The 26909-nt window shown below is 45.7% G+C and overlaps 1 protein-coding gene across 5 annotated transcripts in view; it reads right to left on the minus strand.

Annotated features, from left to right (window-relative positions):
- ANK3 (ankyrin 3) overlaps positions 1 to 26909 on the minus strand; it is a 154682-nt gene that overhangs the window by 23359 nt on the left and 104414 nt on the right. For 4 of the 5 annotated variants that reach the window (XM_026042980.1, XM_026042978.1, XM_026042977.1 and 1 more), the window contains 12 exons: positions 24780 to 24882; positions 20313 to 20419; positions 15362 to 15586; positions 12356 to 12510; positions 8551 to 8762; positions 7571 to 7778; positions 6913 to 7009; positions 5644 to 5872; positions 5013 to 5138; positions 4184 to 4306; positions 3659 to 3685; positions 1921 to 2002 (listed from right to left, as the gene is read on the minus strand). In XM_026042980.1, coding sequence (XP_025898765.1) covers positions 1921 to 2002; positions 3659 to 3685; positions 4184 to 4306; positions 5013 to 5138; positions 5644 to 5872; positions 6913 to 7009; positions 7571 to 7778; positions 8551 to 8762; positions 12356 to 12510; positions 15362 to 15586; positions 20313 to 20419; positions 24780 to 24882 — 1694 coding nt within the window. The remainder of the gene's footprint in view (positions 1 to 1920; positions 2003 to 3658; positions 3686 to 4183; positions 4307 to 5012; positions 5139 to 5643; positions 5873 to 6912; positions 7010 to 7570; positions 7779 to 8550; positions 8763 to 12355; positions 12511 to 15361; positions 15587 to 20312; positions 20420 to 24779; positions 24883 to 26909) is intronic. The other variant, XM_026042979.1, reaches the window with a different exon arrangement.

The raw sequence follows: 26909 nt of genomic DNA on the forward strand, positions 1-26909 counted from the left end.
TATTATGCACAAATATGTAAACCTTACAAAATTATTTCACAAGAGGCCATTAAAAGAAGAGCACACTTTTTCTACAAGATGTAGTGTCTTGGTACCTTTTGAGGAGATTTCTGGAATCAGCTCAAACACAGACCTGTTCAACTTTGCATTTCTCAAAAGGTAGCATTAGAAAAGCGGTCAGAGAACAATATATTATGCAAAATTTCCTGGCAAGAGCAAACCTGTTAACTGTTATCACCCCTAAAACACTCAGCTTATTCATAGACATTCCAGGAAAATCATCATCAACCATATTTTGCATCACAGGAGGTACTCGTGCCAGAAGACACAGTATTTCTGGGAATCCCATCAGAGCATACATATCCTCTGATACAGCAGTAACATTCAGAGTTGACACTGCGAGTAACTTGGAGGGCTTTTTTTTTTTTTCTTGGAGTTAGAAATGGAGCTAAAATACCCCAGGGACTTGCTCAACGCACCTTCCTCTGAAGTTATGCTAATAATTTGCCAAAACCTGCTTTATCTGTCTTATAGAGAGCAATTCACTGTGAAAGAAGCATGGTGAGACTAGCATTAGCCTGCCAAGGCTTAAAGCACACACATTCCTAGAGAATAATAGTTAAATAACTGTTCAGTATACCACAGGTCCATATCCTGCAGGAGAAATGTACTGGGTCTATAAATGCCAATGAAAGCCCAGGGACTGAGGGGGATGGCTGGTGATACAGTAGAACATCATTCGGGTTGTAGAGAGCTTGAGTGCTAGGCCTGACTGGCATGGCCTGCTTCAAGAAACACCCGTTTCTTCCTATCCTGTTTGCAATTTCATTCTTAAAGCACAAAGACACCGCTTCTCCCAAAGAAGACACTTCATTCCCTATGATTCCATGTTTCATCAAATGAACTAGACTTTATTATGAACATTAATGAGCAGCAGCTGCTAATGTTCAGCAGATGTTCATGTAGTCCCAAGTCTGACAGCAAAAACAAAAATCATTTTGAAAAGAACTAACATCAAAACAACTGGTCGGGCAGTTTGTGCCTGGCAATGTCTCTTCAGGGGCTCCAGTGTGCTCTGATGGCCCAGTCTGCCACAACTGGCTAGCAAAGCATTAAACTCTACTGCTGTGCCTCTTATGTTAGCTCCATCTCCTGTTAAACCACGGATCCAGCACATTTAAAGTGCCTTCTCTTTGCTATGTATTGCAGCTGAGAAGAACTGACCCAAAGTTATGAGGAAGAGGCAAGAAAAAGCCTGGGAACAGTAGCAGGCGACCTCAGACAGGCCAGTGGGGGACAAAAGGCTAAGCCAAACACATTATTGTATCTAATAATGGGAAGGAAAGGGGAGCCACAGAGAGCAGAGCTTTCCTTCCAGGGAAGGAGAGCAGAGCCTGGTCAAGGGGAACATAACTTTAAGAAAAGGAAATGTGTGGTGCCAAGGAATAGAAAGCATGTGGAAGGGGTATAGGAAAAAGAGCACAAGAGAAAGAAAAGCAAGATATGGAATATGAGAGAGTCCCTTCTGGCTAAGAATCTAAACCTTTCAGTGCTTGTCTGCATAGAATTCTTCAGCCTTGCTCAACTTCTTTTGCAATTCACTTCTGCATCACGGTGCTGCAGCAGCAACCTCCAACCTCTCAAAGGGAAGAGGAATGGACTCTCTACTGGAAATTTATTTGCAGTTCCACTCTCCTGGAGGTATACAGAACTTTTCGAAGTTACTGTATTTTTCCTTAATGCCATTTTCCAGTCAGAGTTTTTCAAGCTCTCACAACATAGGTGTTCACAGACCATCCAAGAGTTTTGCTTTAAATATTTTTTTTTCCAAAACGACACCAAAATACGTTTATAGAAAAAATGTCTCTTCTTACAAAAATCACATAAATACAGTTTAGTACTTTGGTAAGAGCAACTCACTCATTCCAGGCTCAGTCAGATAGCTGTAGCGCTTACGTAAAGCAAGGGAGACGAAGTTCTGGCGCCGGTCGGCCTTCTCCGTCTGCAACAAAGCAAACAACTGCTTGGTGCCTTCAGCATCACCACCAGAGCCAGCACAACTACCATCACACCTCAGGATCTTGGACTGAATGTCCCCACGAGGCTTCAGGATGGTGTTTTGGAGGCCACATGGGCAAGCAGCGAGGGAATGGAGAGCGCCTGTCCCCATCCCTGTCCCTCCTGCAGGGAATTTCGGGAGCTGGGGAAGGGACGAGGCCACAGCAGGAGGTAGGAACCAGCTGCAAGTTACTGCCCTTCCAGAGCGAGCAGGGAAGGGCCTGCCACCCTCATCCAGGAGCTGATCCCGGCTCCAGCGGCGCACTCTGCTAGGAGCAGCTGGCCTTGCAGAGCAGACTTAGCTCGTGGCTCAGTCCCGAGGTGCCTCTCCCTGGGCTGCTACCCCACTGTCACTTAGCAAAATGCTTCATACTACCAGAAATGGCATAATGCTTCTTGTTCTCTGTAAAATAAACCACCTTCGGCTAGAAACGGGAGCTCCACACAAAAGACTACAGAGGCAGACATAAAACATTCATAGAACTTAGACTGATCCAATATTTCTCCCCACATTAGTTTGTCCCAAAAGCACATACACCACAATGTACATTGGCTTTAAAGTGAATACATCAAGGACAAAAAAAGGCATGGGAGGGAGTTTTTAATAGGCACAAAATGCAAAGATGCAGATTAGAAAGCGGACTACTATAGTTAACTAATAAATTGCATCGTAAGTTACTGTGTTCAATAGCACAGCTGCTGCTGTGATGTCTTAAATATTAAAAGTTCTTCAGAAAGCAATTTACTTTGTTATGTGGCTAAAACATGGTTTAAAAAAAAAACTACTGAAATAGCTGTATAATAAGTCACTAAAAACAAATCATGTGGAGACAAAGTGATGTGACTGCTATTATTATTATTTTTGACGTGTAGGGAGTGTTTTATTTTAGTCAGCAGGAGGCTACAGCTATTTATTTGCCACCAGGAAGAAACAGAATCTCTGCGAGTAGGTAAATGGGATACATCTTATCTGATTTCTTTTATAAGATCATCATAGTTATTACTGCTTCTAATGAATAAAACACACCCAATTTCCTGATAACCTAAACTTTCAGTTTCCAACAAGCTGTGGATTTTTAACCTCCAAATATGGGAGATTTAGTTAAAAATATATTTATATACACTATTTAGAAATTGATGTTAGTAATTTTACCTTATCAGAAGAATCCAGCTTATTTTCAGGAGTAAAACATGATAGGGCATAGCTGTTAAATCCTTGTCAGAAAGGCAATTTCCCAAAGCACTGGCAAAGTTTTTACACGGGCCAAAACCACACTGCATACACTCTTCTTCACTTTGCCAGCAATAAATTTGGTCTGAATTTTATAAATATATTGTGTTTACAGCAGTTAAAAGTTACAGAGATAAAAGTCTGACTGCTATTATACTTGGTTTAATTTCATAAGATAAAATTCTGTTTCTCCACATTTGTGCACTTGTACTGTTTTGTAGCAGAATATCAGATGTGAACGACATAGTTATCCCTTAGTTATTATTTCAATGACATAGTTTAAAATATTGTAACTTTTTTTCTGTAACATATTTACTTTTCTTCAGTAAATCTGAAGGAAATAAAAACAGAAGACAGTGTTTATATTACCTCATCATCTTGATCTGACTCTGTTTCCTTTTGGTCCCAAGATGCATTGCAGAGACAAGGAATATTATAATGGACAGCAGGGAAAAGAATATCAGGATATGAAAAGGACCAAGTTGGGAGCACAAAATGCAAGCTGATTTATAAAGCAAAGCAAATCCAAAATGTTAACACAAACACACACACAAAAATCTTACATCCAATGCAAATCAACACGTGACGTTACTGAAAGCATAAACCTATGAGCTGCAGGCTGAAGCATGAGCTGTAAACAGAATCAGAAAAAATATAGGAACTTGACACCACAGTAACAGGGGACTTTAAAAGCGTTCTACAAACAGGAAACCAATAAAACAAGTTTAAAAAGACTCAATTGTAATCCAAAGCATTCTCATTATTGGCATGTCACAGGGTTTCCTTACCACCAGCAAAAAAAAAAAAAAAAAAAAAAAAACCCAAAACCACTCAACAAGCGAAAATAAAAACAAACCAACCCTATGGAAAACATTTAAGTTTCCTAACAAATACCTTTTTATGTGCTGGAAGAGTGATATTCAAGTTGCAGACGGCTGTCTGTGGCAGTCCTTTTGTAGTCTTTGGTTCTTTCAAAAATGATAAACGACCACAAGGTTCCTGGCTGCTGTCTCTTACCTAGAAAAGACATTATTGCACAGTGGAGTAATATGTTTCCATTCAGAAAACATGGGGTGGTTTCTGGAGAGTCTGTAGGAGCTCCCTTCCAAAAGTGGCTCTCTGATGGGTACAGAGCAAGGCCCAGAGCTGGGACCTGGCCTGAGGGCCACAGGGGAAGGGAGCTCTCCTAACAGAGCTGGATCAGCCCCACGTTCTCACATTTCCCAACGTCATGAACCCCCCGGCATCGGCCGAGGCCAACCAGGCAGCAACATTCCAGCGTGGAAGTGAGTGGCATTTTAAGCTCACCCTCATCTCTCTCTGCCAAGTTTTGCACTTGGGCTCACCAAAATGCCTACTGCCCAAGCCTCTTTAGTCTCAAGCTGTGAAAAGGCAAAGGACAGTAAGCATCTGTGCACGGACATTCAGAGATGTGTATCTGAGCACTCCTTTTTTGTAGGATGTTCTGCCTGTTCAAACATTTCACCTCCTTTTTAGTAGTCCCTGGGAAGCACGGATCTACTGCTACCACTGAGAGGACAGACTGCAGTACAGTTTTGTTAAGAAGCTGTGAATCAATATTATAGGTATTCTGCTCCCGGCTCAGCTAGCAACTTTTTAGTGGGTTTATGCAAAGCACCCTCTCCACATTATCCACCTGTTAAACAATGACACATACATCAAGTTAGTTATACTGGGCTGAATGAAAGTTAGCAGTTTTTACCTTGATAGAGAATGGCAGTCTATTTTCTTTGAAAGCGTAAAAATTAAAAACAAGCTGCTGTCCTCCTTTAGTCAACGGGGCCAGATTTCCGTAGCAATCAACATAAATAGGTTTTCCTTCCAGAACCTACCAAAGCAATGAAATATAAATGAGCAAAACTGCTTTTCATAAGAGCGAGACACATTAGAATAACATGATTTCCTCTAACCTAGTTCTTCCTTCAGTTTAGCATGGGTCAGATTAAATTTTGGCGACAAATCTGAAAACTAAAGTGCATCACAGAAAGACAGTTCTGAGTGTGGGTGCTTTGGAAAGCCTTGAGTGTTTTCTCTGAAGGAGAAGGAACTTATAGATTCCCTTTGAGACACATGGAGCAGCCCCATGCTGCGGGAAGCCCGGGCCAGCAGCACCCGCAGCGCGGGAAGGGCCCAAAGCCTGCCCCAGGCTGGCCAGCATCACCCGCTGCCAGACACGTCCTCTCGCTCCCTCACCTTGTCCCCTTCTGACACAGTCTGACTGCGAGCCTCTGCTAACTGTGCTCACAGCGGCTGTGAAACCCTTTTGTGGACCTGTCTCCACTTGCAAGACAGTCCATTTGCATGGAGGAAGACAGGCTGTAAGAGAGATGTACCTCAATATCTTTGCTTCTTGCAACTTCTTCAAAATTCTCTTGTTGCTCCAAAGTTTTGTCCACCTTGTCGTCTGTCATGCAGAAGCAACGCAGATTGGATTCCACGGGGTCATTCATCTTGGCAAATATCACAAACTTGGCCATATAGGGAACACATATTAATTCCCTGTAAAGCTGTGTGGCCAGTCCAACAGTTTCTAGTACCTGATGGCAGTCTGCAAGCCAAAACCTGAACAGGAGAAAGGAAACCATTAAATGAATTTTTCATTATGCTCAAGCATTTCTCAAACCTTCAAAGAGAAATCCCATATCCTGTGATCCTTGGCCATTCTGGATTCCTACTGCTTCTGCAGACCTCCCAGTGTCAAAGCTTTCCTTGCACTGCCAATGGAGCCTCAAGCTTCCAAAAATGGCAACATCTGGCACTGAGATGTTGATATCTTTATTTGATCCTTTCCATACACTGGTATATCCTAAAATTGTTTATTTTAAGGTGAGTTTGATGCTAAATTGGGGAAGAAGTGTATTCCTTGTGACCACGTGCCATGTACATTGTAACTTGCTGATGGTTCGCTGTACATTAGATTTATAGGAAATCTAAAACAATCTCCTTGGTTGCCCATATATACACATATATATCACATCTCCCATATAGTTTGAAAGTGTGTATGCCCACAGTGATTTTTTTCTCAAGAATGAATGCTATACTGCTATATTCCCCTCTCGGAACAAGCTTGATGACAAGGCTGATATAATTTGTAAGTCAATTTTTATCTTTGCCACAATATTTCCACCCTGCTCTATTCTTTCAGCAATTCTCTCTATATATGAAGTTTTTTTTTATGGAGGCAACTGCTAGGCACATAAGAAACTCTAAATTTTCTCCGCCAGGAGGCACAATTTGGACAGACCCCGCTGAAAGTCTTCAATCAGTAAGACCATCAAGTCCATCACAGAGGAGACTCTGAAGAGCATCCCCAGTTTGACAGGTCTGCAGACAAACCCTGCGTGTCACTGCAGCCTTTAGAGAAGCAGCACTTGGGATGCCAGGAGCCATCACCCAGACAGCAAAGGCCGGCACAAAGCTGGATTTGCAAGCCTGGAAGCGTCGGGTGCTCATACGGAGTGACAAAAAAGCATCTGGTCCATTACCCCTTTAGATCAGCCTTGTGAAAGGACTACAGAAAGCCGAATAAAACCCACGACAACGCACAGTTTAGTGCAGGGAAACGACTCCCTGGGTGCGTTTGGCAGCCTCTGCTGCCATACCTGGCGGACACGTTGGTTGTGAAGGAGACGCAGTCGTTGGTGAAGGTCAGCGGCGTGGTGCCCGTGATGTCCTCCCACTGCGCCGGCGAGGTGCCTCCTGCGCGAACACAGAGCACACGTTTCCCTTCCAAGGCCCAGCAAACACAGCCCACCCGAGAACATTTCCATCGGGACTCATTTCGCTCCACAAATAAGCCCAGAATCTAGATGATAAGGCTGCAGACATCTGAATTATATGTTCTAAGTCACATGTTACATATCAGAAAATGGTGCTGATGTAAGCAGGGGCTTATCTACAGTCAACAGCAAAACCTCCCTTGATACCAACTAGGCCAGAATTACTTCTGTAAACTACTTTTATTGACAATAGTATGTAACAGCCAAGGTGGAAATTCTCCATTCTGGCTACACATAAAGTAGCATTCAGAATTTGCTGGCAGGAATTCTTTTATAACGGCATGAGAGCAGATTGAAGGCCCAGGGAACTGGCGTAAGCCATGTGAATGACCTCAGCGGCTTTGCTCAGCAGAGCTGGACTCTACTGGATCTAGCAAACGAGCGTTCCCTCACTGGAGAGCACAAGTTGAACAGCTGAGCAAGCGAGTGCAGAGGCACTGTGGCCACCGAAACCTTTGCAAAGGGCATCGTGCTGTCTAACCTGTAATGCTACATAGAAGCCGCAGGCTGGGGGTCGTGTCTCCTTTGTAGCCATTGGTGACACCTTCTCCTGACGGAGGTGGCACAGGAATTGTCATGGTTATCGGCTTATGGAATTTCCTTCTTCTTGGCTCCACAGTGACGATGGGACTGAAAGTTGCTTTGTTTCCAAGGATTTTTTTGACAATCTCCTCTGGAACTGGTTGAGCCTGACAACACAGGGAAAACATTTCAAATTACAGCTTCATATTGGTTTTAGACTTGCAGGATTTTCTTTCCAAAAAACAACTCAATTTTCATTTTGCTTTCTCTAGGTTTTTTCCTAGTACATTTTCTCTTGTAGTTCTACAGGGTGATATTGGTACAATCCACGCCTTCGTATTTTTCCCCAACTCACTTAGGATTTCCTAACAGAGTGTATAGCTACACTATAGTCTCAGCAGAAACAACATGCTATGGAAATGTGTTTCTTTCACACTAAATAACTCTGGTAGAGGCAGCTGTATAACAATAACAGCAGAGTTTCCAGTTTCTCAAGAAACAACAGCCCTTATACGAACACTGTTAACAGATGAGAAATGTTTTGCTGTGAATTCCAGGCAACGGCATCTGAACTAGCATCCCTGTTTCACGAACCCATCAGACTTGTCAGATTAAGTAATTTTAAGTGACACCTAAAAGAACTCAGTGAAAAAGATCCCTCCCACGAAACATTTCTCCACTTTGCCTGCAGTTTGTCTGAGGAGAGTTTAAACTGTTTGCTCTTCCCAGATCCTACCTAGAGCTACAGGCGCTGGCAGTGAACACCCCAGGTAACAACAGATGGTTATTGGGCACTTCTTGGCGCCGGGAGAGCCGGCAGGCAGCTGGACACGTTCTGTCCCCACACAGAGCCCTATGGCTGGGGGCAGCGCAAGGGGCCCCTGCTGCTCCTCGGCGCAGGGGCCGAGGCCGACGCGCGGCCGGTGGCGACGGCCGTACCTGGAGGCCCACGCGGATTCTCTTGGTGAGCGCGCCCTCCGGGAAGGAGGCCTGCACGCGGGGCACCGTCGTGCTGCTCAGGACCCCTCCCTCGGGGCCGATCTGGTTGCTCTCCTGCTTGATGCGCGAAACCACGGCGAAGTACTGTGGGAAGTCCTTGGTGACGATCCTGCAGATGCGCTTCTTCTCCAGCTCCTCCACACTGTCCAGCTCTGAGGGAGACACAGCGCAAACGTGCAGGCCCTGCCTAGCCAGGCTCAGGCCCAGCATGCCTGGAACCACCGCGAGGACTTTAATCCTTAAACCGCTCACAAAGATCTCTAAATTGACTACTGTTGCTGTCCCCTGCACCCATTTGACAGCGAGAGACAACAGCCCCGGCCACACGGGTCTGCCCAAGCCCCAGTCCTCTAGCACATGCTGGTCTCTTCACGTGCAGCAAGTGCTGCAGGACATGGGCTCAGGATGCAGCAGGGGAGCCCCTGAAATGATGATTCAAACTCCCTTCACCTTCTCCTCTAAATACAGACACACACAAGCACCCTGACCTTCCCAAGCCCGCCTTCAAGAGACGTTTATTTCCAGGCTCTTTGCTCCCACAGCTCTGCCGTGCAGGAAAGACCTGCTCGCGGAGTGTCCATGCACAGGGAGCTTGGCCGGGGAAGGCGGGCGGGAAAGGCATCACGCCCGGGCGGCGTGGGCGACGCCAGCGCGCTGTGGGGCAGCGCTGTGGGGCAGCACTGCCTGCCAGCAGCACCCGTGACGCCCCGCGGGACCCCGGCACGTGGCAGCGCTGCCGCACGCAACACGGTGCAGGGTAGCGACCCCCATCACACCAGCTGCATCACACGTATGCGCTGAGGAGATCTCTGTGACAAATCACAAATATCACTAATTGCACAACTGTGTGTGCACAGAGGCACTAATGAAATCCTCGTGACACAGGCGCTGTTCACAAACGAAGGCAATTACACGAGGGCCATACAATTCTCAGGCAATTTTCTTGCACGCTGCCTTTCCAGCTACTGACACTGGGCTTCGTTCCAGCACTCTGCAAGCTCCCGCTCTCATTTTGTCCTTTAAAAAGAACAGCACATTCCTAAAGAAAGTTTGCTCCTCGAAACATGACATTTCTACCAGCTGCAGCAGGACAAAGCAGGATGACCAGAAACAGTATTGAGACTTGCAGACTTTTTTTATTTTCCTTGGCTGGTGCACTTTCTTCCTCTGAATATTTAAGCAGCAATTAAAGCTCCAAAAGATTAGAATATAAATGTGCTAAAATGTCATTTTTCCACTTTAAAACTTTCACCAGGTAATTTGGATTAATTGCACAGTGTTGCTGTGCAGCACAGGAAGCTACAGAAGGAGAAATTTTCTTATTGTAACGTCAGCTCCCCTTAGCTTTGGCTCAGAGACATTATCTGAAGCCCTCTAATGAATTAGGCATCCTGCCCGCGGCCCCTGGAAGTAACGGTCCGTGCAGGAGACAAACTGGATTCCTAAATTCCCAGGCAGGTATGAGCTTGACTGGCAAACCCTGTGCATTCCCCTGCTTGCTGCTAGACACTAAACCCACTGTAAAATACTCACAGAGATGATGGATAATGAAGCTCTTCTGAAGCAGAAAATTACTGGTTTATGTGAGAAGATTTCTAAAATCCCTTGAGACTCTTTGAAACAGGAACTCTTTTATGGAGGAGCAAGAAGAAGTTTAAAGCAGCCACGTAACAGCCAAGCAGGGAGAGGACCTGGGCGCTATACTGGAGGAGACCACGCTTGGATGACACGTGCACAGGCTTCCCCAGCACGTGTCCCTCGAACGAGACCCGGGAAGGGAGGCAATCCCACGCCACCTCCCCGGCTGCCGTGAGAAACGCAGCATCAGCGGGAGAGACTTGGGGAAACAGGGAAAACTTGTCCCGAGAGACATCGCCTTTCCTGAGTGTGCAACAGGCAATTTCTACCAGGAGTGATCATTATCACTGCTCTCCTCCTTGCTGACACTTCCTGCCTAGGGAATGTGTTCCAATTTAAAACCTCCAAGGATTTGTTTGCTTGGTTTTTTACACCATAGAGAAATAGGGCCTCATCTTTAAAATGGAGAGTGCAAAGCAGGAAGAGGCTAAGCAGGAGAGTCAGCAGCAGAAGTGAGAGGAGACTCCAGGTGCCACTGTCTCCTAGATCAGTGCTCTCATTTTTCTTCCCAGAGCCTTAAACAGCATTTTGCTGGTGCTAGAAAAGCAAGTCCACCTGCAACGAGGGCAGCGAAGGTCTCTGGGGTTTTGCAGCCCTCACCCCGGGGGCCCATGGTGGGACAAGTCCGTGACACCAGTGTCCCCACTGCAGCCTCCTTGACTAATTATCCACAGGAAGGTGGGACACGCAGGACACGGCGCTGACAGAGCAAACGGCAGGAAGAAGAAGGAGAGCAGGGGAGGCAACACAAAACTGCGGGCACTGAGAGCGGCTTTAAGGACTGCAGGCATCTAAAGCATCCTCCCCGCCTGCGCCTCCCATCTATAACCAGGTGCTCACAGCCCACACACAGCAAGGAGCATCCTCAAGTGACACAACATCCTTTCCGTCTTCTACACATTTTTGCGTAGTCTCTTTTCTTGCTGTTCACAACAGAATTTTAAGATCAATAAAGTTGATTTTTTTTTCTTGGAAATGTGGCAAAATCACTGCAGGGTGGTTTATGCTGGTATTTTAGCTGGCAAGTACAAACCAAGCCACACTCTGGTTTCACCTGCAGACTTAAAGAACTAGTTACGTAAAATGTCCTGCTTCCAATCTGAAAGCACAGGGTGCAGCTGCAAGCCTGCTGTAGCCACAAGCATTAGCGTTTCTCAGCCCTCTCACTGCTGTGCACATGTCTGCCAGCGGACTCGCCACCCCAGCACGTGCATTCGTGACCACAACTTGTCTACGGCTACAGAAAGACACCTGTAAAGGCTGCAGGAACATAAAGGCACAAGGGCAAAGGGCATCTGAAAGAAGCCCTGCTGAAAATGTATGACGTACCAACAACAGGACAGAGGGCTTTCCCCTGAAATGGCTATCTTAGTGAATTTAAATAAAGGTATCAGAGTGGAGCAGGGCTGATTCATGGCTTTGAATGGCTTCTGCTTAGAGCGTGGGACTCCAGTCCAGCTCACAGCCGACACGCCACGACTCCCTCTGAGGTGCTACCCACAAAATGCAGAGCACCTGCTATTCCATGCACGCTCCGAAGCAGAGCATGAGAGCCACGGTGCACATCGGCAGGAGGACTGGGGAGCCCTTGCTGGGGAAGGACGGCGCGGTGCCAGGGGCTGTGCTGCCACCGCAGCTGCGCCGCGTCAGCAGGGACCTTCTGTCACAGCGTCTTCTGATGAACTGCGTACAGCTGAGCCCTCTCCTCTGAGGGGACTCTCATGTAAACAGCAGTGTCTCAGCACAGTCGAGGGCAGGCCTCCCGGAGGGGCAGGGTGACACCGGCATGGAGGCCGAGCGCTCCCGGGAAGCGACCTCGGGCAGGAGGAGGCAGCGCTCCGCGTGCGGGCAGCCTCCGCGGGCGCTGCTCGCAGTTCCCCTGGGCTGCGGCGTGGCCGCGGGTGGCCCTGCCAAGGCAGCAGTGACGCTCCGGCCGCCGGCCGCGATGCCATCCCGGCCTCCCCGCTCGTGCCGGCGCTGCCTGCAGCCTGCACGCTGCCCGCAGCAGGGCTGTTTCAGGCCCCCATGCAGCGCTTCCCCTCGCGTTTCCCTCCGAGGGATACGGGGTGCCGCGTGTTCCCCGCACGAGCCCTCGCGAGGTGCTTACCTTCATCCATGCCGTTGAGTATTTCGGTCAAGTCTTCGTGCTTGCTGTCGTACTGGTGTTCCTTCCACGTTTCACCGTTTTCACTTCGAAGTACGATCAATTCTCTTTCCTTTCCTCGCATCGATCCAAAATGCGGGATTTCCACTATGACGGGCCTGGACAAAAAAGAACCATATTATTTTTAATCATATATCTCCTCACTGCCCTTAACTTTCCTATGGGCATTCAATTCTTAAGTCGCTTTAAATAATAAGCACCATTATGGTAAAAATGAATTTAAAATTGCCAAAGCTGCACAATCCTTTATCATTTAAACTATAAGTCTTATGTAGCTTAAAAATCTTTATATAGCTTATTTTTTAGCGTAAGCTTTTTGAAACTTCTGCGTATATGAAAAATGGCTAGAAATTTAGGTAACAAGAGTCTTCCCTGCTCATTTATCCTGGGATGTAGGTGATGTAACCTGCCTCCAGCACACACAGCACTGCTGACTTGTAATTGCCATCAGCAAAATCAAAAGCAGGGTTTGGCTCAAGGGACTTAAAGGGGAAAAGTTGGTTCAGAAACAGTCCGGCCATCCCGACGCATGCAGCAGCTACTGACTGCAAGAGGGACTGTGCGTGCGTGCAGGATTTAGACTTCGGGCTAAGTCCCGGCCTTCTAAAAGCTCCCTCTGGCTCTGCGTTCGTGCAGCTTCTGTGCAACCAGACAGGCCGCTTCTCATCTCCTTCTCCTCCTGCTTCTCACGGCCCAAGTCCCAGCTGCAGCATCCGTACGGGAAGCGTCCCTGGGCAAAGTTTAGCTCCTTTCAGACTGGCTTTCTCTGCGTCAAGCAACAGCACGACCACACCGGTATTAGTAACTGTCAAACATTTCAGGGGAAAGGAAGGGGGACGGGAAGGTGGTTAAATAAAACACCTATGTCACCAGACAATGCACCTTACACAGAGGACTTCAAGTGCAGTATTAAACGGTTATCGTGAACGACCAACAGAAACCACCATTCACTTCATGTGCCATTCCTCAACAAACAGACACTTTTGCCAAACGCTTCACAGGCAGGATATGCAGAGTAAAATATGCTAAGACAAACTGGCTGAAATCACACGGTAAGTGAACAGTTATGGATTATGCAGCTTTAAGACATTTAAATAGACAGTATCACTATTTTCCTACAGAGGTTGTAAAGGATTTCACCTCTCTGTAATCACTCGATTAAAGCAAACACTGCCCATGGGGACAGTGCAGAGCTGTGCCCAGCAAGGTGCCGGGCTGCCCCTTACCCAGTCAGTTACCTCACTGAGGAAACCAAAGCAGCCGAAGGGAGCAAAAATACTTGCAAGTCCAGAAGAAGAGTTGGATTTTTTTTTTCCTCTGGCCACAAGAAGAGTAAAAGGCAGTTTAATGAATGCATATTTCAGATGCTTTTAGAAACACCCGGGCTGTTCCTCTGATCTCGAGGCCTTTAAGAAGCAGCGTAGCTGCTGCCTCCCATTGTGCACAGCAAGTAGATACCCAAAATTCAAATACATGGTTTCTTAAGGTATTTACCCTCTAGTCAGAAAGGAATGCAAATGGAAAACACTGCAATACAATCTTTGCAGGCTAATATGTCAGATACTGTCTCTGTAAATATTTAGAAACCACACAATTCTGTGCATGAAGATTAACAAGAATACTCAGCGAGAAGGTATTAAACAGGTATTGAACACCAAACACCAATATTTTGAAAACCTAACACACTAAAATTTCATGATATGGTTTGAAAACAACAGTCAAAAATATACAGAAACATTCTTACATTTTTTAGCATACACATTGCAGTTCCTCTCCATAGCATACTAGGGGCTTTTAAATTCATTTTTAAATTAATAAGATGCCTCCTGCAGTTTGAAAAGATTACTATTTCTCCAACATTGTTAAATGAAGTCATTTACTCAATGACATTTTTCCAAGTGATCTTCCATAAGTAATTTTACAATGCTTTTCCCATCACAGCCTCACTTCAAGGCCTGTAAATACCTTCTCTACCACAAGGCTGAACTGAAAGGACTGTCACTGTGTATTAAAATGTATTTGATGCAGTCGAAACACTTCAAAATTTAAAAAATTACAGAAGCACATAAGTTATGAAAGCAGAATGCTGGCAGTGAACTTTACATGCCTGTAAGCACAAGGTCGTAGCAGAGCTATATTAAATCAAGCCACTATGATTTTCTTTCAGTGACAGAAATCAACTGAAAGCTTCAGAAAACCGAAAAAAAATGGGAATAACAAAAAATTGAAAACAAAAGAAAACTGTAGACATTCTGTATCTTTTCTGTACATATCCTACCCAATAAATTTTGTTCCTTGTGGACCAAGCTGCAGGATTCGGCTAACCATGCTCTCGCCCTCATTTAGAGGGGGAGGGCTTTTAGGAAGATGCAGTTTACTGAATAACATCCATGCAGCAGGAAGAGAAACGAGAAGGGGAGATTAGGAACACGCTGTCGCTCCCGGCAGGACCGGCGCTTTGCACCGGGGCGCCGCTCGCGCTAACCAACAAAATCCGTGAGCAGGGACGGGGAAAGGTGGGGGGTAAAAAAACGTGCCCCATCGCAGCGGGTTGGTGGCCCTGGGCGCAGCGCCGCGTGGCCAAGGGCCCGGGCACGCCRGGTGGCTCCGCGCGCCGGGGCTCAGCCCGGGCTGCTCCATCGTGCGGCCACGGGGCCGAGGCCCCTTCGGCCGAGCGAGCGGCGCCGCGGCCSGGACGGGCTTCCTCGGGGCTGCCCTTGCTTTGGGCTCCTCCGCCCTGCAGCCGCCACAAGGCAAAGCTCCCCCTAAGGCACCAGGCTGCTTCCAAGGCAGGAACGGCAGGTTGGCACTTCTTAGTACTTCGTGGATCCTAGCTTATCTTACATGCTCAGATGAGGTAAATTGAATGCTTAACTACTCAGATCGGCAGGATAAAGGAAACAAAAGATGCAATGAGAGTGCCAGCAGTGAAATTCATAGGTAACTCACCCCAAAAACTGTGCCCCTGCCGGCCCCATCTCCACAAGCCTGCTGGCCAGGCCTTCTCCTTCGACCATGGGCGGGGGGCTGGCCAGCTTGTGCCTCTTGACCAGGCGGCAGGTGATGCGCGTGGGCGCCGTGCACTTGCGCGGCGGGATGATGATCCTCATGCCGTGGTGGCGACTGCCCCGCATGGAGCCCCCACGGGCATCCACCATGAAGCTAACCAGGAAACTGAGGGCAGAAGGAAACACCTTGGTGAAAATGGTCACAAACCGGGCAGAGAGAAGCGCAAGTTCATCGACAAATCACAGTCTTTAAAGTACCACTAGAAAAGTCCTCCCGAGCCCAGCTAAACTAGAAAACTAGAGATTTGAAAGGTTCCTTTAAAGTTCATACTTACACTTGGTTAACAAAAGCAGGGATTTCTAAAGCGCTAGCAACATCACGGCGAAAGGTGCAGCTGCTACTGAGCAATCGGATTAAAAGAGTAAATTAAACGTAAGTAGYGCTTTAGTGTTTTAATTGGACCCCGTAACTGTTAGTTCTGCTGTTGTCCATGAGTAAGAGCAAAGAGCCTCCCATGCAGAAAGGGACCAGAAAGGGGGAGAAGCGGAGCCTCAAACTGCTCTTCCATCTGGAGGCGCTCAGTCCCCCATCCCCTGTGCTCCCACCCGCCCGGGAGCCAGGGCGGATACGGTCGGGACGGCAGCCCGGGGCCCTGGCGGGAACCTGCCCTCAGCCTCCAGCCAGCACGGCCTTCCTCACCGAGAAGCTGCATTTGACCAAATCTTGCCGTTCCCGGCGTCAGTCCTGGGTACACCTTTCTATTCATTCATTACAAGGGAAACAATTACATTTTACCTGGTAATTGGTAAGTTTAAAGAAAAATCTCTTTGTTAGGAAAAGAWATAAGGAATATTAAGAATTACCATTAATAATCACAACTTTTTTCGTCTACAAAATAGTGAGAAGTTGCATTTGTGAAGTTTTATGGTCTACCCCCACTTCCCTCTGCCAAAAAAATGACAGTAATGGGGAACAGACTCCTAGGGCAGGCAACAGAATTCAACCTCCTTCAAAACTCTGCTGCAAAAATCCTTTCAATTTTAGGAGTTTGAACCTCTAGATTCCTCTATGGCTAAGCACAAATAGGGAATCTCTTTTGGGACTTCCCTGCTTCCTTTTCTACACAAGTGCCCAACGGATACTTGCAGTTCTCTATATAAACCTGCTCTTTCTGAAGCTGTACCTACCAAAACCCTAAACACAGCCCAAACACAAGTTACACATTCAGTCCTGGTGCCAACACATTTCTGTCTGCTCCTCCTGTGTGACGTGCAGGCATTGGCAGAGCTGGCAGCTCTGCAGCGGGACCATTTTCAAGATTGCTGCCAAAACTTTCTGCTCCGAGGGACTAAAACCAAGGTAATTAAGAGGTGAAGCCATCCATCTTCCCGGTTTCTTACCATAAATTGAAATAAAGGTGAGAAACAACAATCTGGAATGGTGCTAAAGATTTTTGTGAAAACCTCCCGAGTGCTCTGAAGGATGAATAGGGTCTCATTTAAGACAGTTGTATTCGATATAACAGTTGTAATCCTGTAACAGCTGGCAGGCATCAACCAGTCCTGCAAAGTGCAGTTGTATCTGGACACRTGGACAACCAGGGAAGAGGAAATTCTGCACAAAAGCAAGACTGCAGTCAAAATTCCCTATATACTGGACACAATGTTGTATATCTCCGGACAGAGRTGAGGTGAAGCAGTCCTAGGAGCTGACCTAACTCCAACTGCTTGTTTCCTGCAGCCCAAGCAGCTCACAAAACCACAAAACATGGATAAAATACAGCACTGAACAAAACCGACTGCTGCCACTAGGGTATCCCAGTTCCTCATATGAACAACTATTTTTCAACAGAAGGGGCTATTTGCTGAACGTTTAACCAAATATTTTCTACAAATACTAGATCTATGTGTGAAAAAAAGACTGTTAGTCTTTAAATTATAGAGTATATAAGCTACMACAATATTTATTGGTTGCAGAAATCTAATGTGTGAGTAAACTTTCTTGATTCAAATAGCTTTCTGTTTGCTAACAGCAGGGCATAATGATCAAAGGAGCCAGCTCTAGAGGACCTGGACCCTTCCTTCTTTCTCCCCTTTACTCAGGAAGCAGCCCCCTGCATGTTTAYGTTGCTGTCAGCATGTTGCTGTTCTACCTCCCTGCCACTGCTCCGCCTGGTAGATGGTGAGCCCTGATGGGAAGAGGCGGATGCCACGGGGCACATGGAAGGAGAGGCCAACCACGGGCGTGCTCCTCAGGGAGCAATGCAAGGAGCCAGCCCAACTCACTGCCAARGGCCAACAACACAGGCTGCTAAAATTCGCTATAAAGCAAAGCAAAATGTGGCCTTGGCACACCAACCCTCGCGTCCGGCGCTCTAAACGTCATCCTGGGCAGTGGCATCAACTATTCCCCCCTTTAGCATTCAGGTTAGTAACCTACCGTTCAAAACAATAACAGGAATTTCAAACAGTATTCCATGCACTTTCAACAGAATGGATTAGTAGCTGGTGCTTACCTAAATTAAGACTCGGCTAATAATGGAAACTACAGTATGATTTCTAAAACACGGTGCTAAATGCCAGTGAGCATTGCTACTTGAATACATGAGAAGGATGAGGATGTGGGCGGATGCACTACAAACATCTACACGCACTCTGAGTGTGGGATAAGAGTTAAAATTAAAAAAAAAAAAAGAAGAAAAAAAGCAAAATGAGGATTCACAGAAAGCACAGAGTTATCACCTTGAATCATACTGGGGAAGTGGAGAGGAATAGCTGCAAAATAATTTAGAAAGCAAATGGGAAAAATTAATATAAGATAATTAGAAGCAGGCAACAGAAAATATCAATAATAAGCGCAAAGGAAAAGTAACAATCAGAAAAATAACAAAAGCAACACATTTGAAGGCCAACTTCAGAAATGATTTGCCTTTTGCTTCACATATCATGAGCTTTGTCATATAAAATATGCTACACACGGGAAAAAAAATCCTAAAGAAAGTGTTCATATAATTAATCGACACAAGTGCACACCAGCCTACAGAAATGGAGAAAACATCTGCAATTTACCTACGGCAGTAGAGAAATTATGGCAACAGAGCTTCAGTTCTTGCGCTTTTATATAGCAGTTTATTTTCCAAAACGTAATATACAAAGAGATGCATGGCAGGACATTTGAAAAGAACATCAAGTCCTCATGTCATTCCTTACACTGCCTTAAAAATGAGTTCTTGCATGCGTGTAGAAGGTCGGAGTAAACTACAATTAATGTGAAATATACCACCTCAAACAAAACTCGGGCAGTATGCTGATCCCTCATTGTGGGAGGGAGTATCTTACACATTAATGTTACATGTGGATTTATTTCAGAGCAGCAAAGCTCTGCCTGCCAGTGGGGTGCTACGGTCAAATGGGACCTGCAGTTCCAAAATGCTGATGCTCAGCTGGGGGATTTCTTAGGATTAGGTCAGGTGGGCCAGCAAAGGTAACGATTCTGTGCTACGCAGTACTGGGGACATCTCTTKGGTGGTTTGGGGCCCAAACTGGCTTGTTGAACAGGCGAGAGCCAGAAGACATCAGCAAGAATAATGTGAGATTTGGAGAAAATGTGACCTAGGAGGTACGTGTGGAGGACCTGAGATTATTTGAATCTCTAAAAGAGAAGATCAAATATCTTCAAACACCTAAAAAGTAAGATGTTCTCCATGACTCTGCAGGCTAGGGGAATAGGCTTAATTTGCAGCAAAGAAAACTGAAGTTTGGTATTAGGGGAACAAACCTTGTAACAAGGACAGTGACCCACTGAAGCAGAGGGACTATAAAATATCCTTTATTGTAAGTGACTAAGAAGAAATTAAACATATTCCAGGAATAGCTTGACTGCATATCACCCTGCCCTCATGCAAAAGGGCCAATCTAYCATTCTCTCATAAAAAACAGACGTCAGCTTTTCACTCTGAACCTCTTGACCTTTCAGCTTTAACATTGCCCGTATACAGTATTTTACTGGATCAGGACCAAAAAAATGCACTGCTTTAGAGCTCCAGTCAGCTRAAGCAGGTGTGACGTGTATTGTGGGACTGCACTTTTGGACTCGTGGGGCTTGGTATTATCGTGGGACTGAAATGCTTTGGTTTGTGCTAGTCTCCTTTACATTACAGGAACATGACTAGTCACAAAATAGGGATGTAAAATAAAAGGGATATGAAATGTTATGCCCTGCACTTGTTGAAAGTCATACAATAAACATTCATACTAGACAAACTCACATGCAACAATTCTTTTGAGGTACACATTTGTTTGTAAATCTTTACAAAATGCATCCAAACACTATTGCAACTGCATTTAAATCAACCTTAAGCGGCAGTGCCARGAAGCACTGTAATTACAGTGTAATTACAGGGATGCCTTGTAAATGAGTGAGCAGTATAAGGAAGGTCAAAACACAGATTCTGGAGATCAGGCAGGAGTTTTGGAGGCAAAATAGGCAGTTAAAATCCCCCATTCTCCTAGGTGAAAGGACAGAAAGGGTAACACTATAGTTTTGATCTTATTTTCCAAACTATTTAAGATGGTTCAATTAAAATCACCTTACAAGGCATAAAAGCAAGACACAAGCAACAGAAAAGCAGRACTATTAGAGGAAAACTTGTTGGACTACAATTTTTTGGCATTCAGAAATTTAAGTACAGAAGCAAGTTTTGGTTTGATATGCAAGAATTTAGCCTGACTGCTGTTATTAAGCACCCTCATTGAAGTCAACCTGAATTTTGCCACTGGCTTCAAGAGGAGCAGGAACAGGCATGTTATCAGCCATTTCAGCAGGCTGCATTCTGCTGTGAAACAAAACACTTGCCCATTTAAAGACAAAGGAAATCTGCTAAACAACCTACCCAGAATGGATGGGACTTGAGACCAGGTTAACATTGTCCAAGGTGTCTGCAGCCCAGCTGTAGTGTCTGAGAGAATCAGAATCGAATTCCCTTGGAAACGTCAGGTGCTTTAAAAATAGAAAGAAAAAATAGAAGTTTAAAATGAACATGAAAAATAGTGGTCTTAAAGGCACGCTTGTTAACAGAATTCTATTAAATTTACATCTGACCCTCTTCTCTTTAACACTACTGATATCCTAGATGTTGAATTACTGGAAATCCCGTAACAGAAACTTGGATTGCACACACAGAGCCCCAAACGTGTGTCCTTTTGCTGTGCTCTTCAGCTACAACTCTGTCTCTCCAGCCTTCATTTCCGTATGCAAGGAAAGCTGCTGGAGCCGTTTCCGCTGGCCCAGCTGGCCGGGCAGCCCAACAGCCCCACACAGTCAGCGCCACCGGTCGCTGCCTACCCGAGCGGAGCCCGGGAACAACTTCAGCAGCAGCTGCACAACTGAAGCTGGGAATCGGCGCTCGCGGTGGGAGGAGGGGGTAATGTCTGCACTGCGTGTRCAACCCACACGCGCCCTCCTCGTCTGGGGTGCTACCGCCCCGACTCATCTACATAAAACCGGTTTTTGCCCTATTGGTGCTATCATGAACTGCACTGCTCAACACACGGTGACAAGTGGTTTGCTCCTTGTCGTGGCGTTGCACTGGCAACACCCTGTGCCCGGCTCAAGTGCTGATGCTATAAATTCTCCTGATCTGTGACAGAGAAGTCATGTCAGCCACGTGCTCTTTTCTTCTTTCTTTCTTTGATCCTCTCCTCCTAGGAAATCAAACAGATCAGATCCTCAAATACCGGCTGCCTGTATTCCCAGGGTGATTGGAAAGCTTCTAAACCCCAAGTTACATGAATAAAACTAAGTGAAGATGCTGCCATGCAATACACTGCTCATCTCCACCCTGGTTTTGCTTTGCCCAAACCCATCAATATCATCGCTTACTGTTGATCAATAAGAATATCTGCAGGGTACAGCTTTGCTCTGTGATCTGTGCAACACTGCAGCACATGCCCTTGGCTGCTGTCTCCTTTTGCTACCTTACATGTTTTACTAGGCTCATCTGCCTGGCACATTTTAGTTCCACAAGACCCATAATCACAGCCCTGTAACACGGGCAAAGATGCTGCTGCTAAGGGATGGTGTGTGAAATACCAGAAAAAGCATCAGGGCATCAGACATAAAAGGTAAAACGGATGGCATTAAAAACAATGGTCATTAAGCAACAGCAGTGGGTTTAGTTAGCACTGTTTCGGAAAGTGTATCATAATTTAGTTTAATGAAGACCATTTTCTAACTCCTTCCAATAGAACACTAGGGATTCTTCCACATTTCAGGAGGAGCCCGCAGTTTATGCAGAAAAGCCAACTCTGTGGATTTCAGTTATTCCAAGTGATTGAACTTTATAAGAGCTCCCACAGAGCACATAACTATAAATACCAACCCCTGCAAGATCCAGATAGCTGGTCTCTGAAGTTGCAGAAAAATGTAGATAAATAAAAAATAGCTGAGTTTATTCCATTTCCCAGTGATGACGATCTTTGCCAAGATTTTTAAAGAAATGCCTAAAAAGAGGGACAATGCAAGTCAGTGTTTGTCACTGAAATGCCTGCTGAGCCCCACAGGGTCACCGCACCGAGGTCTGGGCATGCAGCAGGGCATCTCTGTCGAGACAAAAACGCGGGATCTCATTTGCCCCAACAGATGAAAAACACTAAAGCTCAACAGCGTGTGGCAGAAAGCTCCAGCCCCAGCCACACAATCTCCTGGCCAGCAGCATCTTTCTAAAGCAGCCTCCATGAGACAGAGACACTGTCTGTGCAGCTGCTTGCTGCACCCCTGGGGTGCCTTGGCCTACACAGGCTGCCTCGGCGAGCACACTCCTCACGTGCTCCTTTCCACGCTCCCGACACGCTCCTTTCCACGCTCCTGACGCGCTCCTTTCTGACAAGGCGCCCTCAGACAGAGCTCTCCGAGACATTTTCAGCCAGCAACGGCACAAAGCCTGCGTCCAATAATCTTGGAAGAGGAGCAGACTAGTAAAAGTTAATAGCTGGACCCAAGATCTCCCAAGCAGCAGACATCTGTTGACCTCATTTTGCTGATCTGCTGAAGTGCTGGATTTTCCAGGCAGGGAAAGAAATCTTCCTGGGCAAGTTGCAGTGTGAGAATCCAGAAGGGTTGGACAGTGCTTGCTCAGGCCACAGCATTCCCTACCTGGGCCGAGGGTGATTAAATGTACCCAACTCTGTTACTGAAAGTGCTCCGGGGTGTGGTGGGGCTTGATGCAAACACATGAAAACAACTCTGACATTTCTGGTGGCAAGGATGCTGCTGGTTGCACAACTAAGCAGCCAGGYTGTATAAGAGCAGAGTTCAGCAAACTGAAGAATTTCTGCTTTCTCCCAGAAGAATTTATCCRGACAGAAGAGATTCACCAAGCTGCTAGGTAATGGACAGCCTGATGCATCCTGCCTGTGGCTGATGCAAACTCGGAGGCTGATGCAAACTGTTCCACAGAGGAAGTCACTCGGATCTGGACGGGACTGCTGCCTTCACGGTAACAGCCRGGGCCTCGGGAATTTGGAGCGCTCCGCTCCAAGGCGCAGCGTGGCCTGAGCGCTCCGGCCGCCCCGCGGTGGGGCCAGCAAGGCAGCACGGAGCAGCACGGAACGGCAGCGGCCCCCGGAGCAACCCGCAAGGAGCCGGGGCTCAGCAAAGGCTGCTTCCCAACCTTCCCTGCTCGACCCTTCTCAGCCTTGCGAGTTGTCCCCCAGCCAACGTGGGAAGAGACAGGCAAGAGATCTTCTAAGTCCACCTGGTCAAAAGGTTGCCAGCTACCCCTTCTCTTTTAAATACTTTTATAAGCATACTTAACTAATAAGCATCCCTAAGCATATAAGCATACTTAATTAATTCCCTGTAATCTCAGACTTTGCGACTGCAATAAGATGTATATTGGTCTAAGAAACTGAGTATGCAAAAGGTTCACGTCAGAGTTGGATGATACGCCCAGACTGCCCTAACTCCTTATTTTCTAGTGAGATTTTGTAATACAAAGCAGGTTAATGATGTACAATTTGATCAAAGTCCTCCAACAATTATTTAACAACACTTAAAACAAGCTCTGTGCTGTCTACTGAAACATTCCCTAGTTGCTAAATTAACTCCATCTATTTTGATGGTAATTACAAAAATGGCCAGAATCATCACATGACATAATGTGTTCTCAGGCTGCAGAGCCTTCCTCACATCTGAAATTTCCATCAATTCAAGAAGACTCTCTGAAGGTTTAAGGGTAGGAAGTATGAGAGTGACTGGCAGTTCTCAGCCCTAAAATATCATCTCTTGTTCCTAATGCCAGTAGTTGCAGCTTTTATTTTCTGACTTCAAAAGGAAAGAAATAACCAATTACTACAATTGAACTCATGGAGTGGTTCAATTAAGGTTTAAAATCCTAGAGGGAACTAAAAGCTCTGTAAAAATGCTCTGTGAACTTTTTCCCCAGAGAAAACCTCCTCTGAGCTCAGTAATTCCCTGTGCAGGCATCCTTGCCCCTGCTGAAACGTTCCTCTGTGTAAAGGGCAGCAGAAAACCTCTGCTTCGCTATGGCCCATCTTAGGGTCTTTCAGGACGTGCACATGACAGCACCACTCTGCTGTCCTTTAATTCACAAGACTTTTATGTGGATTTTTTTAATCGGCTTCCCAGCAGATCTGCCTTATGTGTATTGAGAAATTCTTCTTTTAGAAATTCAATTAGATTTGAAAGTCTGAAACAAGTCTACCAACCAAACACTGAGGGAACGCTCAGAAAAAAACCATACAGCACCCTACTACCACCAGCATTAACTTTTAGAATGACTTTCCCACGCTATAATCAGGGCAAAAGATTCTGCTTTTCTTGTATTAGTCATTGCACAAACATTTGGAAGACACATAACTGGTTAGTGCACAATAGCACAATCTTTACAAGGCCAAATCCTTCCCCAGGGTGAAAAAATAAAGGCACAGTTGGAGTGCTACACGCAGACAGAATGGACAAATGCAGTCATCATCCTCACACTACACACACAGGGTGCTCAGTGTAGAACACATCGGTACCAGCTCAACAAAGAGCTCTAAGGATATATTTAACATTAAGCTCACAGATACTCCCACTGACTTCAAAGCAGAGTTCTGCATTCAGAAACATAATCAGGTGCTTAAAGATTCTCTGGATTGGGACCAGAGCACCCTGCTTCTTGCAGGACCAAGATCACACCATTGTGAATCCATCGTTTCTTACTTTCAGCTCTTTTCTTCTCCCTCTTCAACAGTTAGCAGAGCAGCAAGAGTCCCTGCAAGGACRGCTGAGCCTGCAGAACATTGTCCCCTACTGCAACAGAACACGAAGCCCTCGGTGGCGGAGAGGCAACACGTACCTGGTCCTTTGCTGGTACCAGCAGCTCCTCGATCATCATGCTGTCCCGGGCGTAAGAGCTCCTGTTCAGCGTGTAGGACCTATCCGAACTGAAGGAGCGGAGGCTGTTGTATTTACCATTTATCACAGAAAGTGCGGATGACAATGAGATGAACAAAAAATAAAAATAAAAAAAATTAATACATGCAACTTCCAGGGCATAGCATAAGATGGCAAAATATACATCACCTATGGTATAAATATAAGGGAAGGGCACAAATGGAATAATAAATACTTTGCTATATCCCCCTCCCTGTCTTATGCATAAACAACAATCATTGAATGTTTACTGCTTCAGCAGCAATGCTGTGGCTTTAGAATAACCAGAAGAGTGTATTCAAATATTTAGGTGAGCTCTGAGAAACGTCTGCACGTCTCGATCCTGCAAGAAGACCCATGAGGGCAGGTCCTGCGGGAGCTGAGGGTAGGTTACAGTCTGCCCATATGGCTCCGATCGCTGAGTCAGCTTTCAGAAAGAGCAAGTTTTCTGTYGTCATTCCGTCGCTGTGGCTGAACCACTTTCAACTTTGCTATAAACACCCTAGTTATTCACTTACTCCTAGGCAGAACAGGAGGGTAACAACTTTGAAGCAGAAGAGGAAAAAAAAGAAATTTCCTTCTTAATGATTAAATACYGATTCCAGAGCTTTGGGGAATTATTTTGTGGATGTTAAACTCTTTAGAAATTACCTATGATCAGGCCAAATGTGTTGCAATTTAATCAAAGTAGGAGTGTGTGTTACACTTAACCCTGGAAGATACATTATGGTATGTGCTAAAAGCATGCTGCAGGCCTAGACATGCTTGCTACGTGACAAAAAATAAAGTCGTAAAAATGTGCATTAATAAAAAGCAACACCCAACAAACTACTACACTTTTAACTACTAACATTTTTCAGTCTCAGAACTCTACAACTTGCTTCATGCACTTTGTACTTGTTAATACATCTTGTCTAGTCCCTTAGCACACGCTCCTCCATGTGCTAGAGGCAGAATGGGGATCTTTATTGCACACTGTAGACAAAGGTTAATCAGACTTCTACATGATAAAGGGTATAAAAAAAATCCAGTTATATTTGTTACAACCACAGAGGAATGTTCTCTAACGCTGAGCAAACCTCAACCATAAATAAATAAACAAATCAAATTAAAAAGCATGTCATTTTCCAATGCGGAATAAAATGAAGATGAGCGATGGCAGCAGCAGAAAGATGTAACACGATGCCATGCCTTCTTACCTGACTTTTGGACTAAAGCAATTTACAGTGGAAAAGAAACAGGAGAAATAGAAAGCAAAGAATCAGACGGGAAAAGCAAGATGTTATGGCTGCGTGACTTACATTTTTAATGTGCTTATTTCTTAATGTTACACTCAGAATCAGCAGTAAGAAACATTCACCGAATACTTTTTGCTAAGTGCAATACTTGCCATGAGAAACTCTGTATTTGTCTCCTCTGAGCATAACATATATGCAATGTAAAAATGAGCTAGGCAGCAACAAATAGGAATGGCACTGCTAAGGTCCGAAGCATGGGAACATTAGATTTCTCTCAAAGAAAAGAAAACATGAAGGCAAACCCTCAGATCTACCTATCGGGTCTGGATTGGGAAATTCTGCTCTCCCGCTGGCGCAGCAAGAGCAGAGGAGCCCGTGAGGAGGGAAAGGTGCCCGGTGAGCCCGGTCCTGCCGCACGTGGCCCCTCGCCAGGGCTGCCCAATTCACCAGCTCGCTCGTGCTGCCTGCTCTTCAAACACTGCATGGCAGCCCGGGCAATCCGCTTTGCAAAGGTCTAGGATTCTCCCTTCAAAAACCTTTCGCTGAGTTCACAACTAATGGTCTATTTTAAGAGCACTCTGGCATTCCTCGAACATGTATTATCATGTAAACACTTATTAACTTACCTAGGAATTGTAAGTGAAGCAAAACATGGCTGGGCAAGGCTAAAAAGCAAATTTACACTGCATGCTTGCGTTTCTGAAGGAGCCATAACAAACAAGATCGAAGGGTAGACATCTAAGCTTTACCTTATGGGAGTTGCCACTCACAGTTAGACAATGAAATCACTTTTTAAAACAGATCTTTAAACTACC

The sequence above is a fragment of the Nothoprocta perdicaria genome, unplaced genomic scaffold (assembly GCF_003342845.1).
Source record: "Nothoprocta perdicaria isolate Ctin4 unplaced genomic scaffold, notPer1 scaffold_32, whole genome shotgun sequence".
Lineage (NCBI taxonomy): Eukaryota > Metazoa > Chordata > Aves > Tinamiformes > Tinamidae > Nothoprocta > Nothoprocta perdicaria.